The 16,238-nt window shown below is 43.3% G+C and overlaps 1 protein-coding gene across 1 annotated transcript in view; it reads right to left on the bottom strand.

Moving 5' to 3' along the window:
• Nucleotides 1–12,368: 12,368 nt before the first annotated feature.
• IGFN1 (immunoglobulin like and fibronectin type III domain containing 1) overlaps nucleotides 12,369–16,238 on the bottom strand; it is a 35,660-nt gene continuing 31,790 nt past the window's right edge. Inside the window, exons 22-24 of the mRNA XM_017499416.2 lie at nucleotides 15,479–15,778; nucleotides 14,055–14,381; nucleotides 12,369–12,895 (exon numbers count right to left, since the gene is read on the bottom strand). Of these exons, the coding sequence (XP_017354905.1) occupies nucleotides 12,882–12,895; nucleotides 14,055–14,381; nucleotides 15,479–15,778 (641 nt within the window). The 3' untranslated portion in view covers nucleotides 12,369–12,881. The remainder of the gene's footprint in view (nucleotides 12,896–14,054; nucleotides 14,382–15,478; nucleotides 15,779–16,238) is intronic.

Here is a 16,238-nt window from a genome sequence, read left to right as displayed (position 1 = left end):
GAGAGGAAGGTTGCCATCTTAGATAAGGTGGTCAGAAAAGGCCTCATGAGGAAGGTATTGACGGAACACAGACCCGAAGGAGGCGTGGGGGTGAGCCGTGCAGATATCTGGAGAAAGAATGTTCCAGAGAAGGGGACAAGGAGACCAGTGGGGCTGGAACAAAGGTGGCCAAGATCAGTCGCTGGGCTCAGAGAGGTACAGGTGGGCCGGGACAGCCTCCCTAAAACAATACGGCACCCAAGCATAATGAAAGATGTCAATTCTTTGAAATCCCCAGAAGTTTACTTTAGCCAGCTGTGGGTGGGCTGGCACCAGGTTTCTCGTTCACGCCACATCCACCAAGTTACTTACTTCATCAACCCAACTGTGGCAAGTGGCAGATAAGGGAGGGATGGCCCAGTCTTACAGGAGGAGAAAACTGAGGCTGGGAGAGGGTCCTTAGCCACAGAAAACAGTGACTTCCCCACAAGGAATTTCTGTTCTTTGTCTCTTTAGGGTTTGGAGGGTGGGGGTGACAGAGGTCAGAGATGAGAGTGATCATCTTTCTTGTTTGCACAGGGGCAGAGTAATACACTAGTCTGGAGCCAGAAACTACATCCTCCCCAGTCAGTGCTCCCACAACGCCGAGCTCCAGGAACCTAAGGCGCAGGTCTGGCGACCCGCACCTGGCCCAGGTGAGCCCAACCTGGAAAGCACTGGAAGGAGGTGCTGAGGTCGTCAGAGCAACCGGCTTCTGACTGGCTGCTGCCAGGCTCCCTTGGCCAATGAGAGGAAAGAAAAGGAAGGCTGGGCTTGTGCCCTCTGGGTAGAGATGGAGTGGGCAGGGCCAGGCGGTCCAGTGTCAGGTGGACACAGTGGACGGATGCACGTAAGATGACGTAGTGTCATCATCGTTCACCACCGCAGACAGTTCACAGCAATGCTATTATCTTTTATATGTCAGTGCAGGTATAAGAACTTTTATCTGTGCAAGGCCTAAAATTAGGAACAGAAAACACAAGACTCGAATACATCTGTAATCCAATCTAATACATTTAGGTTTGGAATCTAAATTAATACACTCAACAGCACTCTTTCAATTACTATATATTATATATCTAATTCAGTTAAGGGGAGTCGGGAGGAGTAAAGAAGACGGAGGGAGAGAAATGTTTTGTGCAATTGTTTATTACTTTTACTATTTCATTGTTAAATATATCATCCATATGAGAATTTATGAACAGATATTTTTTGGCTTAAAGAATGATAATAAAGTAAACTCCATGTTACACTACCCATATACAGAAATTAAGAAATAGACTATTACCAGTTCCTTAAAGGCCTCCCCTTACCTCCTCCCCTATCTTATTCTCTCCCCCTCAGGAGCAATCACTCCCTACCTTAATTTACCCCCTTGCTTTTCCTTATAGCTGCACCGCCTATGCATGCATCCATCCTTAAGCAATGTGTTTAGTTTGACTTAGTTTTGACCTTTACATAATGGACTTGGACTGTGTGTAGTTTATGGCATTTGTTTCTTTCAATCAAGTTGTTTTTGCAACACATTCATATTGTTGAATGAAGCAGCTTTTCATTCTTTTTCAAATCCTTATTATATGTTTTTGTTGATTCTACCATGGAGGGTATTGGGTTATCTCCAGTTTGTGACTCTTGAATAGCCACAGTGCTGTTATGAACATTCTTTTACACAGGACACATGTGCAAAAGTTTATCATCTAGCTTATGTACTAGACGTAAATTGGAATTGCTGGGTTAAAATACATGATTCCCATGGTCAGCCTGACCAGGTAATGGCAGACTTTCCCCAATCCACACTCCTATGAGCAGTGGGTGAGAGTTCCAATTTCTTCACAGTTTCACCAAAACTTGTAACAGATTATTAAAGTTTGACAACCTAATAGAGGTGAAATATTATGCAATTGTGGCTTAACTATGCACTTCTAGAGTTACAAATGATGCTATCTTTTCACATGTTTATGGGCCAATATTTGTTGAGTTTTTTTCTCACTGATTTGAAAAGTTTCTCATGAATATTAATTATGTATAATAATTTGACAGATTTTTCTGTGGTAAATATTTCTCCTACCCTGTGGGCTATCCTTTGACATATGTCTAATTTTAATATAGTCAAATTTATAATGTTTTCCTTTATGGCTTTGCCTTTAGACTCTTGTTCAAGAACTCCTTCCCTACTTCAAAGGAACAGAGATATTGTCCTATACCATCTTCTAAGATTTATAGTTTTGCCACCTACATATAAATGTTTAATACATCTAGAATTCATTTTTGTATATGGTATAAGGTAGGGATCAATTTTACTTGGATAATCAATTGTCCCAGAACAAGTTATTAAACAGTTTATCCTTAACCTATTGACCTGTAATAACTACTGTGTCACAAATTAAGTTTCCAAATAGGAAACTATTCTTGTTTACTATTCTGTATGGCTATTGACATGCCAATATCAGACTGTTTTAATTGCTATAGAGATAATAAGTCTTGATATCTGATAGGGCACATTTTCTCACTTCCTTTTTCTTCTTCAGCAGTGTCTTCACTATTTTTGATTCTTGGCTTATTCACATCAATTTTAGAATCACTTTGTCAATTTGCGTGAAAAGCCCTGTTGGGATTTTTATTGAAATGCATTGAATCTATAGATTCAATTAACATCTTTGCAATAGTATCTTCCTATCCTAGAATATAGCATGTTAATTTATTTGCGTCTTTAAAGCATTTTTTCAATGAAGTTTCATGTGGGTTTTGCACACTTTTTCTTAGGTCTATTTCTGGGTGTTTCATATGTTGTGGCTATCCAAAATGATACCTGTTTAAAGTAACAAAATTTTCTAATTGACTATAGCTGTTCATGGAAATACAAATAATTTTTTGATGTGGATTATTTTATTCAGAACTTCTGTTAAATTGTTTTGTTAATTAGCATAATTTATAGATTATTTGGTTTATGTTGGTAATTATACCATCTGCAGTAATGCTGGCTTTGCTTCTCTCTTTCCAATTCTTAAGTATTCATTCCACTGACTAGTAGCCCCAGTACAATGATAGTTTCTATAAGTGATGACAGTAACAATTTGTCTTGCTTCTGATTTTAAAGAGAATGTTTTCAACATTTCAACGTTAATTATAATGTTTCCTGCAGGTCTTTCTAGACGCCCTTTCTAGGGTTATGAATGTTTCCTTGTTTTTCTAGTTAACTGTTTGTTTGTTTGTTTTCTAGACACAGTTTCGCTCTTTTGCCCAGGCTGGAGTGCAGTGGCACAATCTCGGCTCACTGCAACCTCCGCCTCCTGGGTTCAAGCGATTCTCCTGCCTCAGCCGTCTGAGTAGCTGGGATTACAGGTACATGCCACAATGCCTGGCTAATTTTTGTATTTTTAGTAGAGACAGAGTTTCACCATGTTGGAAAGGCTGGTCCCAAACTCTTGACCTCAGGTGATCCACCCACCTTGGCCTCCCAAAGTGCTAGGATTACAGGCATGAGCCATCCTGTGGGCCAACTAACAGTTTTTTAAAATCACAAATATAAGAGCAAACATGTATTACCACGTGAAAAGATTGTTCTAAATGCTTTACATATGTAAATTCTTTTAATCCTCACAACTTCATAGGTACTAATACCTATGAAGAAGATATTATTATTTTTATCTGTATAGATAGGAAACTGAAGCTCCGGGAGATTAAATACTTTGCTGAAGATTATAAAGTTTCTTAATTGTATAATCAGCATTCAAAACCAGGCTATCTGGCTGGAGTCCCTCTTATAACGCTCTGCTACCTCTCACTGGAGGATGAATTTTACTGAATTTTTTATCTACATCTATTGAGGCGATTGTATGGTTTTCCCATTTATCAGTGTGGTGAATTATATTAATCATTTTTCTAATATTAATCCCATTTTGCAAGTCTGGTATAAATTTATCTTGGTCATAATGGTAAACATGTTTCCTTCTTGCTGAATTCAATTCACTGACCTTTGTTAAGAATTTCGTTGAAGACTTTGCATCTATATTACTAAATTAGATTAGCTTGTAAATTTCCTCTTTTGTGCTCTTCTTGTGATTCTGGTGTCAACATTAGGCTAATTTCATTGAATAAATTGAGGAGTATATTAGTCAGCTCAGGCTGCCACAACAAAATCTTATAGATTGGGTGGCTTCAACAACAGAAATTTGTTTCTCCTGGTTTTGGCCAGGAAGTCCAAGATCAAGGTGCCAGCTAATTCCACTCCCAGTGAAGGCTCTCCTCCTGGCCTGCAGATGGCGCCTTTCCTCCTGTGCACTCACCTGGCTTTTCCTTGGTGTGTGCATACGGAGAAGGAGAGGAAGCTCTCTAGTGTCTCTTCTTATAAGGACATTAATCCCACCATGAAGACCCCACCTTCATGACTTCACCTAACCCTAATTACCTTCCAAAGGCCTCATCTCCAACTACCATCGCATTGAGAGTTAGGGCTTCAACACGTGTACTTTGGGAGGACATAAACCTTCCCTAACAGGAACTGATTGAACTGGCAAAGCTTGTAAAGATTATAAATCTTCCTCAAACATTTGGAAGAACTTTTCACCTACCAGATTTTTGGGCTGCGTTTTCTTTGTGGGAAAATGCATAACTACCAATGGGATTTAATTAATAATATGACTATTTAAGTTTTCTATCTCTTCTCAAGTCTGTTTTAGTAAATTTTTTTTTCTAGAAATTTACACATGCCATTGACCTTTTCAATTGCATTAACCTATTGTTTCAAATAGTATCTTTTATCTCTTCTGAATCTGTAATGGGTCCTCTTTTTCATACTTAATAATATTTGACATCTCTTTCTTTCTTTGATTAATCGTGACAGATTTGTTAATATTAATAGCCACTTCAAAAAGACAATATTTGAATTTGATTATCCACTCTATAATGTGTTTTAAAATCATTAATTGCTGCCCTTTATTGTTTCTTCTCAGTTCTTTTAGATTTATTTTGCCTTTTTTCATTTTTAAAAAGTTATTTTCTATATTAGTCAAGATAGGCTAACCGCTGTAACAACCTCCAAATCTCAGTAGCCCTAACACAGTTAAAGTATGTTTCTCATATCTCAGTCCAATGTAGGTTGCCCTGGAGGAACTTGCTCCATCCAAAATCATTCAGGAACTGGAGACACTTTCATCAGTTGGCTCCACTATGCTCTGGATTACAGAGTCCTACAAAAGAAGCTTTGCATTCAGCTGGTAGATGAAGGAAGAGAGAAAGAATGGACGCTTGTACAGGAAGTAACATTATTCACATTGCTTCCGCCCTTATTCCCTTGACCAGAGCTTGGTCACATGAGCATATCTGACTGCGGGAGGCTGGGAAATTGTCTCTGACATGGATCCTTATCTTATTAATATTGAACCTTTCTATTCTTCTTCAGAGTAAGCATATAAGCTACAAATTTTCTTCCACATTTTCTTTTCACTGGATTCTACAAGTTTTGATGATAGTTCTAAAAATTACTTAGTTCTATATATTTTCTTCTTTTTATTATGGTTTTTCTTTATGTAATTAATTGTTCAATGGTATGCTTTTGAGTCTCCAAATGTATGGACTTTTTATATATCCTGTTTGTTTTAAAATATCTATACTGCCATTCTTTCTTGCTTCTCAGAACTTATCTCTAGAATCATTTTTCTTCTACCTGAAGTTAATGAGTGAAAATTATTCAGTTTATTGGTAAATTCTCTCAGCTCTGTTTTTCTGAAAAAGTCTCTGTTTTGCCCTCATGACAATATATTCAGAGAAGTTAAATTATTCTATCACCAAGAGATCTATACATGTTAAGGCTTTTGGCATATATTAACTAACTTTCTTGCAGAGATATTCTATCAAATTATAGAACAGTAGTATGTAAAATTTGTATTTTTGATACACTGAAAGCCTAGTTATTATAATTCTTTAACTCTTGCTAAACTGAGGGGTGACAAGTGGCACATAATTGCAATATATTGCTTCATAATTTTTATAAACTACATGATTCCTTTTTGTACAAATGTCTATTACAGTGTTGTAATAGACAATTTTCTTTTTTTATTGACTTATAAAAACTCTTTATTATCAAAATTTGACTGCCATATATGTTGTAAAAAATTTAAACCAATTTTCCATTTGCCTTTTAATTTTGTTTATGGTCATTTTAAAATTCAAAGTTTATTTTGTTATGTAGTCAGCTCTTTAAAAAGTTTTTGTCTTTGATGGAAAGGACTCAGAAAGCCCTTTTCCAACCCCAAGATAAAATATATATTAACTTACATTTTTTCTTTTACTTTCATACATGCATGTTTTATAACTGTCTCTTCAATCCAGCTGAAATGTATTACGAAGTATGGTATGAAGTAAGCATCCAATTAAGTGCTTCCCAAATAGTTGATCAATTATCTAAGTACCATTTCTCTCCTTACTCAAAAAGCCATCTTTATTTTACCTTTACACCAAGTATTTTATTTTTTATTTGTTTGAATAGAGTCTTTCTTTCCATCCATATGGCATTTGGAAGATTTCCTCAGCCAAATATGACTAAAAATTGTACTTACATCAAACATTTATTTCACTTTCTGTACATTTGTCTCATAGTCTCTCTTTAAACCTTCTCTCCTTTTTATAAATTAGAGCTAAGATATGTGAGCAGTGCTGTCTCTGCATGTGGGCCTTTGAGAGATTAGGAGGGATACTCACATCTTGAGAAGAAATAAAAAGTATCTGAGGTCACTATATATCAGGGACTGAGCAAAAAGTTGAGAAGCCAATGACAAATAAAATCCAGCACCTACCCTCCTGCAGCTAATGTTCTAGCTGGAGAGACAGACAAAGATGCAGAAAGACAAATGATGAATTGGTAGATGCATTCCTTTAACATAGCAAATGATGCAGGGATGCCTGTTATTTATGCTACAGTTACAGTGTTGGAAGCAGTAGTCAATGCAGTGGGTGAGGAAAATTAGGGTGCAAAAAACAGGAAGAGGAAGAGAAGAAGTGAAATCATTGTTTGCAGATGACAGGATAAAATACTTAGACACTGAAAGGCTGAATACAATATTAACTTTTAAAAAATCAGTATCAGTGTTTTACACCATCGGTAACCAACTAAAAAATAGAGTAGACAATAGAATGCCATTCATAGTTATAAAGGCTACAAAGTAGCTAGGAATTACTCTAACAAAGGATGTACATCACATTCTTAGAGAAAATATAAAATTTAAGAAAGGGCATTTAATAAAAGACATTGAATAAAGTCAAGACATTTAAAGATTTGAATAAGTGAAGAAGTTAAATCTTTCTCATCAGTAGAATAACTAAATATTGTAAATTTGTCCATTATCTCCTCTGATTACATTAAATCAATGTAATCTCAATTAAAATTCTAGCAGTATTTTTTAAAACCCAAACTTATACCAAACTCTATATTGAAAAGTAAAGTTCTACAAATAGCCATGTCAACTTTGTAAAAGAAAATCCAAAAGAGGGGCTTAACCCACCACCTATGAAGTCATACTTAAAATTACACCACTATACTACAGGTGTGGAAATAGGAAATGGACCAAGTAACAGAATACAGAGACCAGAAACATACCAAATTGCATACGAGAACTTTCCCAGGTGGTAGAAGAGATTATTGAATAGCATTAGAAAACTTGATCATGAAATGGAGAGAAATAAAGACAGCTTCTACTTCCATCCATTTATGAAGGTGAACTACCAAGGATTTACGGACCTAAATGTGAAAGTGATACAGCTAACCAAAGGAAATGTAGTAGGATATCTTTGTGACTTTGGGTCTGGAACGATTTCTTAAACAAAACTCCCCTGAAACACACACACACACACACACACACACACACACACACACACACACACAATAAAGAAAAGAATAATGGATTTTGCTACATGCGAATTCGTGATTTTTGTTTACTAAAAAGCACCATAGGTTAAGTCAACAAACATGATAGGTTAGGGAGCCTTCCATTTCTAGCAATGTAATGGGGAAAATATCCTGAAAGCCCAGTGCTGCGAAACACCTAAAAAATGCCGATAAAATTGTTTTAAACATAATTTTAAATGCATAGCTGAGACTGCAAGAAAGAAAGGAAAATCCTTAGAGGCCAAAAATAAGCTGGAGCACAAATCCTGAGTGTAAGTGAGTGTTGTGCCATCATCAACACCTTTCGAGTTTATCGATTTTAATGAAGGCGGTAGAGGGGCAGGAAACAGGACCTTTGGTGAAATAAGTCTTACAAGGATCAAACTGATTCCAAGAAACTTAGCTGCGTGCCAGAACAAAGACCAACACTATTTAAAGGAATGCAACAAAATCAAAGATACAACAGTGTAAATTTACAATGCCTGGTGTCACATGAAACATTACCAGGTATGTCAATGATAAATACATGTCCCATTACCAGGAGAAAATCCATCAAGATAAACATGTCCAGAAATGACAGCGATGGTGGAATTAGTAGGCAAGGATGTTAAAACCACTATTACCGATGTGCTCCATAACCTCAAGAAGGTAGAAAACACGAGTAGACAAGAGAAACAAAAGATCCATACGTCCTTCCATGGAACTTCTAGAGATTTAAAAAATGCCATATCTGAAATGAGAAATATACCGAATGAGGTCACCAGCAGTTTAGAGACTGCAGAAGAAAAAAATTTAATGAACTTCAATACATAGCTATTGAAGCACAGAGAAAAAAAAGAATGGAAAAAAAAAAAAACACCAAAAATACCCAGAGCCCTAATGAGCTGTGTTCAAATGTCAATCAATCTAACATAAGTGAAATTGGAACCACAAAAGTGAAGGTACAGAAAAATATTTGAATAAATAATAGCCAACATCTCTAAATTTGATGAAAATGACAACCTACAAATCCTTCACACAGAGAAAACTCCCAGCTCAGTGGTTTTATCGGTAAATTCTACCAAACATTTAAGGATAATATAACATCAACTCTATACAAACTTTTCCAGAAAATAGAAGAGGAGTAAGTAATAGAGAGTCTGTAAGTTGACCCTCAGATATGTGGTCAATTGACTTTCAACAACCCCCCAAGGTAAATAATCATAAAGAAAATTCCAGCAAGGCATATTTTAAATAAATTGCTGATAAGGAGAAAATATTAAAAGCAGAGAAAAATGTTCTTTTACCTAAGAATAGAGATAAGAATGATAGTAGACTTTTCAACAAAAATTGCAAGTCAAAAGATAATGAACTGAGAAAAGATGATGAGGTAACAGATTAAGAATAAAAGGGAGACAGCACATGTTTCTGCTATGATGAATGAAAGAGGATATCACCAGGGAGCCTACAGATGAAATGATTCTAAGGGAATATTATAAACAACTTTGTACCAACAAATTCAACAACGTAGATGAAACTGACAAATTCTTTAAGTGTCGCAACTTATCAAAGCTCATTCAGCAAGATACTGGTAGCTTGGATAGCCCTATATATTTACTGAAAAAATTGAGTTTGAGATCTAATCCTTTTCACAAACAAAACTCCAGGTCCACTAGTTTCATTGGTAAATTCTACCAAACATTTAAGGAATGAGTAATAAAAAGTCTAAAAGTGGACCCACACATATATGGTCAATTGACTTTTAACAAGCATTCCAAGGTAATTCAATGGAGAAAAAGAAAATCCAAGAAAAACCCTACCATTACCTTTTTATTTATTTATTTATTTTTTTGACAGTCTCACTCTTGTCGCCCAGGCTGGAGTATGATGGCACGACCTCAGCTCACTGCAACCCCTGCCTCCTGGATTCAAGCAATTCTTCTGCCTCAGCCTCCTGAGTAACTGGGATTACAGGCTCATGCCACCATATCCGGCTAAGATTTTGAAATATATTTTTAGTAGAGACAGGGTTTCACCATGTTGACCAGGTTGGTCTCAAATTCCTGACCTCAGGTGATCCACCTGCCTCGGCCTCCCTAAGTGCTGGGATTAGAGGCGTGGGCCACTGTGCCTGGCCCCCACCCTGACTCTTACACTACATACCAAAATTAACACAAAATGCACAGAATGATATGTAAGAAGTAAAACCATAACACCTCTAGAAGAAAACAGGAGAAAAATCTTTGTGGCCTTGGATTCGGCAACTCTTATTCTTAATTTACAAATGAAGAACGAGGCACAGATAGGTTAAAGATCTTGCACAACTAGTTAGTAGCAGAACTAGTCTTTAAACCCTTAATCTTATGCTCAGATTCTACACTTGGCTGGCAAGGACTTTTTTTTGGCTTTGCGTGGAAATGAATGAAAATGCCATGCCTGTTCCTTTTGTCTTTTTTGTCTTCATATCCCACCCCAGTTACAGAAGTATGCTAGCTCCTCCCAGGGACACCTAACCTGGCCTGCCCTGGGATACTGGCACTCTGCTGTCCACTGCCAAAAGAGACCACCGCTTTCCACTGTCCCAGGCCTCTGAGGGCAGGAGCTCTGCTTCCATCGTGGTTGGCACGCAGAGCACACATCCGCCCGTAAATTTGGTCCAGAGATGTTTCCCTTTGCATTAGACCAAAGGGCTGGGGTAGCTATGTAGGTCACCTTGAGTTGTCCACACTGAATCCCTGCCAGCGCTTGAACCCAGCCTGTGCTTCCCTCCCTCCTTGACTTTGCTCATGGTGTTCTCCGCCCCGATGCGCCCTTGCCCGTTTTTGCCCGTCTAGTTGCTACTTCTCCCTCAAGGATGTTTCCACTTCAGGAAGCCGTCCTCGAGGTTCTCAGCCGGCAGCGTCTCTCCCCCTCTGCACTCCTCTGGACTTTATTGCTGCCTTTCTTAGAGTATGCATCACAGGCTACCTTGGATTGTGGATTTGGTATACAAGTCTTGCCTCCCTGCCATGGGTCCCTTGGCGATAGGACTCAGGTCTGAGTCATCTTCATCTCTGCCTCCACAGCGCCTGATCCAGGCTCATCAAAGAAATGAAGATATCTCATGAAAGCCATCCTGGGTTACAGTCTTTTGTCCTTATATTGACTCAAAAGATCAGTCCCCAGTACCCCACCCTTAAGGTCTCTCTTCTCATCCTTAATATGAGTGTCTGCTCAGAGCTAGGCATGCCACGGGCACTAGGTCACCCACTCTGTGCAAATGACCTCTTCTCTGCATTTCTGAAATCACAGACTATTGGCCTGAGGCTTTGCCCTCCTTCAACTCCAGGACCACACAGCAGGGAAAGCACTCATGAGAACAGCCCCACAGAGGCTGAGGTGTCAAGCAACTGCCTCTCAGTTTCTGAGAACTCCCTTTTTCCCTATGGCCCTGCTATGATAGCAAGTAGAGATAAGAGAGAAATTCCAAGGAAAACAGCTCATGCAGGTTTCTTTGGTGGGGGCAGGAACGCACTATAAAAGGTCATCTGGTCCATGCCCCTGCCTCTGGGGGACACTCTTGGTCTATTTTGGGTGAACAGTTCTCTCTCCGATTCAAGGAGCCCTCCCTTGGTCACATATTCTCACTCTTCAGAAACAGGTTTTGACATCAATCCCTCCTCCTGTGATTCACGCTCCTTCCTTCCTGCAGCTGACCGGCAGTTAGTGGCAAAGGCGGGGCTGTGGGGAGCAGAAGCCAGGGTCTGAGCAGAGCGAGTGAAAGGCAGGCAGTGTTCTAGCACATCGGGTCACCTGCTGGCCTCACACCTGATGCCCTGGGAGAGAGTGGGGCTCCGCCTTCCTCAGGGCTCCCGCCTTCCTTTTGTCTCCTGGAAACTGGAGTATTTCCTGGCAGCCTGAGAGTTCCGGGGCCGTGGCTTGAGAATAAGGGAGTGTGAGGGGGTGCAGGGGTTCTGGGGGCAGTGGGGGGTGACCCGCCTGTGACATGGGGCAGTGGGGGCTGTGGAGAAGCTCAGGAGGCCTCGTGGAGCCTGAGCGAGAGTCACACCCTCAGGCAATGGTTGGTCTCTTTCATCCCTTCTGACAGGGCTCAGATCCTGGAGCAGGATTCTCCCCAGCTCAGGCTCTTTCTCATCTTGGAGAGTGACAGACACACAACAGCCCCGGGCAACCCCAGCCCTGTGGTCCTCACACGTAACACTTGGGGAGGCCTCCAGCCCTGCTGCTCACAGGATTCCTGCCAGCCAGAAGTGCAGGAGGCAGGCCAGGAGGAACAGAGGCGTCTCCATCACCCACTAACCCTTCTTGGCTTTCCCCCGCTTGCCACAGCTGTGCAGGTCAGGGCTGCAGGAGAATCCAGTTCTGAGCCCATTCTTCCCTCCATCCAGAACCCACGCATCCTCCCAACTGGAGCCCGGAATAAAGGCTCTGCTTTGGGAATCTTTCCACCAACACACCCACCCCAGTAAATCTGCAAATGATCTGCTCATATTAGCCTAATGTTTTAATGACGAAAAGTACAGAGAGAACATGCCACACCCCTGTGCCCACCCACACACATGCCCTCGGTGCCCTAGTCCTCACCCAGGTCCTCTAACCTCCTCTCCTCTTTCTTCCTTGGGGTCACAGCAGGCCCATCTGTGCCCACCCTCCCTCCAAGGTGCTCAGCCCAGAAAATAAGGAGCTGGCCCATCCTGCAGGGAGGTGCCCTCTGGATCTCCTGAAGCGAAGAAGAAAGAAACCCATATGGTGAGGGTCCAGGAGGTCTGCTGTCATTGTTGAGTGACAGCTTGGAGCCAGGAGGCGGAATGCCCTCCCGCCTTGTTTTTCTTCCCCAAGGACTTCATGTCCTCCTGGCCAAAACCTCACCAGGAGTCTTCTCACTTCCGTCTTCCTGGGGCTCTGGACATGGCCTCCAAACTTTGGGACTGGCTTCCTGGGCCAGGGCAGGTGGCAGAAGTGAAGCTCGGAGGGTCCAGGACCATCCCAGGGTGAGGTGGAGCTAGGAGCTGGATTCTGCAAGACAGGGTATTCCCACTGGTCCGGTGGGGCACCCACCCCACCCCACACCTGCTTAGCGGTGAAGAAAACAGCATGGGGTTCAGGCTACGGGCTCTGCTGTCAGGGGGTGTGGGTTCAAATCCAGAGCCACCAGTGCTCTCCGAGCTTGGGTAAAGCCCTTTGCTGGCCCCATGGGGAACTATAACCACCCCCAATAGCAGCTTCTTTCCAGGACTATGTGGTACACACAAGCTGGGGTGCTTCGCGAGTGGCTTCCCAAATGCCTAATCACAGGCGCTGCAGGGAGGAGAAATGCTCTGCTCCGGTGCAGAGGAGCCGTTTCTGCACAAAGGTCAATTGAGGGTTGCCTTCTATTGCTATTCAAAATATAAGGTGTTTTAAGTACTATTGAAGGAAAAAATTTTATTTGCATATGTTATTTGTGCTACCGAAAAGGAGACTACCAATGAGCGAACCAGCACGGCTTTCTGGGCACTAAGTGTCCATATCTGGACATATTTAAGAAAGAGCAAAACAGACACCTGTTCATCTCTCAGCCTGCCATGTGTCACGTGCCCCACTGGGAAGCTTACGTGGACAGTACACAGCCCTGCAATCAATGGTTGTTCACCAAGTTCAAATACCTCATTTTAACAGTGGACAAATCAGCCAGGCATGGTGGCTCATACCTGTAATCCCAGCACTTTGGTGGGCCGAGGCGGGTGGATCACCTGAGGTCAGGAGTTTGAGACCAGCCTGGCCAACACGGTGAAACGCTGCTTCTCCTAAAAATACAAAAAATTAGCTGGGTGTGCTGGCAGGCATCTGTAATCCCAGGTACTCAGGAGGTTGAGGCAGGAGAATTGCTTGAACCCAAGAGGTGGAGGTTGCAGTGAGCCGAGATGGCACCATTGCACTCCAGCCTGGGCAACAAGAGCAATACTCCATCTCAATAAGTAAATTAATTAATTAAAAAGTGGGCAAATCAAGACCCCAGGTGGGCCAGTGCTGGTCGGTTAAATAAGTGACAGTTCAGAGTCAGGCAGAGAGTCCCCGTCTCCTGACCCCAGGCTGAATCCTTCTAGCCCCCACCCCCGGAGGTTCTCTGAAGGCAGGCAGGTGGCTGCTCTCCTGGCTCTCCTTCCTGTCCCACTGCCAGGGCAGCCACCATTACCTATGACAATGAGGGTGGCCGTGCTGACCGCCTGGCCCAGCGTGTTCTCGGCCACAGCCTTGTACTCGCCGCTGTCCTTCGGGGACACGCTGGGGATGGTGAGGGAGCACACGCCGAGCAGGTCGGTGCTGTACACCCCGGGGCTTCCTTCCAGGCTTCGGTCGTTCTTGAACCAGGTGACATGGGGCCGGGGCGAGCCCTGCACCGCGCAGCTCATGCAGCACTCACAGCCCTGGGGCAGCAGGTGGGACCGCAGACCCACCAGGAACCGGGGCTTCTGGCTCAGATCGGGCTCCTGGTAGCTCGGAGCCTTCACTGTGAACCTGTCTGTGGTGAAAACCGGGGTCAGAGGGAGGAGGGTGGGAAAGTGAGGGAGGCCTGGCTGAGGCCCAAGTCTGGTCAAGAGCTCGTGATGCTGCCATGTGGGCCTTACCTGGGGCTGCCTGCCTCATCTGGCCTGCAGATTTGGACCCCAAGGCTTGACACATTCTACCCTTTTCCTGAAATTCTTTATGGATTTTTCTTTTACTACATGCTAACACACATGCACTGTGGACAACTTAGAATACACAGAGAATCAAAGGAGAAAGAATAAAAACCAGCCATAACTCACTACCTGTAGATGACCACAGCTGACGTTTTGGTGGAGAGCTTTCCTGATCTGTTTGTATTTTATGAAAATGAAACCATCATCTGATTTTATAGCCTACTTTTCCAGTAACTGATCTTAAGGTCCACATCTACTTGGTTGCAAAATACATTTTGTTGGATGGGCGCGGTGGCTCATGCCTGTAATCCCAGCATTTTGGGAGGCTGAGGCAGGCAGATCATGAGGTCAGGAGATTGGGACCATCCTGGCTATCACGGTGAAACCCCGTCTCTACTAAAAAATTAGCTGGGTGTGGTGGCGTGCACCTGTAGTCCCAGCTACTCAGGAGGCTGAGGCAGCAGAATCACTTGAACCAGGGAGGCAGAGTTGCAGTGAACTTAGATCACACCACTTCACGCCAGCCTGGGAGACAGAGCGAGACTCCGTCTCAAAACACACACACACACATACACACACACACACACACACACACACACACCCCATTTTGTTTTTCAGAGAAACATTAACCTCTATTCACCTTATTTTCTAAGGCTACTTTTGAAGTTCTCCCAAAGGCATCTCAGACACCCAAACACCCACACCCATCTCGTTCTCCCCACAGAGGTCAGGGGTGCAGAGGATGTCAGTACAGGTATGTGTGTGAGGCAGGAGTGGGAGGAGCAGCAGCTCAGGGCTGCTGGCTGTGATTTGGCGTACTCCGGGCCAGCTCCGCCACAGCGCCTATCCTGCAAGCCTGCCGTACTTGGGTGCACCCCGCTGCAAAGCTGAGCGCAGCCCCCACCCTGCCTGCTCCCCGCTCCCAGGGGCTGCTTACTGCGCTGCCGGGGGATGCACCAGGGCTGGCTGGTCTCCGAGGGTTTGCTGGTCCCCAGCTCATTCTTGGCCACCACCCTGAAGTAGTACTCATGGCCGGGGACGACGCCCAGGAGGGTGAAGCGGTTTGTGTGGACACGGTCGGCCACCTCGCGCCAGGGGCCGTGCGCAGAGGAGCGCGTGAGTACCGCGTAGTACAGAGGGACACCCTGGGCCTCGTCTGGAGAGGGCTCCCACTCGGCAGTGACCGTCCCAAGCACGTTCTCCTGCAGGTGGATGGGCCCAGGCGCCTGCGGGCATGCTTCAAGAGAGACGGCAGAGGGAGGTCACATGGAGGGGACCCAGCAGGGCTGCTGCCAGCCCCCTCCAGGTCCCAGGTCTTCTGAGATTCCTGGGGAACGCAGTCTTGTCACCACGCAGGTAACTGGAGCCAGAGTGAGCTTAGCCAGAGGTCCAAAGCTATCTCTAGAGGGTAGAATATTTCCCCAAAAGAGTAATTTTAATTCACTTCAGTTTTTGAGTAAAATGATCCAGGACAAGGCGTGCGTTTTTGGACAGAGGCAGGGCTCTCCTGAGGCTGCATTACAGAGCCCCACTGTTACTCTGTCTGCTCGTTTCTGGATACCTCCAGGGCAGGGGCTGTGTGGAGCCATGGCTAGGGAGGAAAGCCTTTATCCTACGCAAGGGTTGCCGGCAATTCTGCCCCCTGGGTCTTGGGAGTGAAGTAAGGGCGGTAACAGTCTGGAGAGGAGACACGACAT

The sequence above is a fragment of the Cebus imitator genome, unplaced genomic scaffold (genome assembly GCF_001604975.1).
Source record: "Cebus imitator isolate Cc_AM_T3 unplaced genomic scaffold, Cebus_imitator-1.0 Scaffold257, whole genome shotgun sequence".
Taxonomy (NCBI): Eukaryota; Metazoa; Chordata; class Mammalia; order Primates; family Cebidae; genus Cebus; species Cebus imitator.
This window is presented reverse-complemented; position numbering and strand designations above follow the sequence as displayed.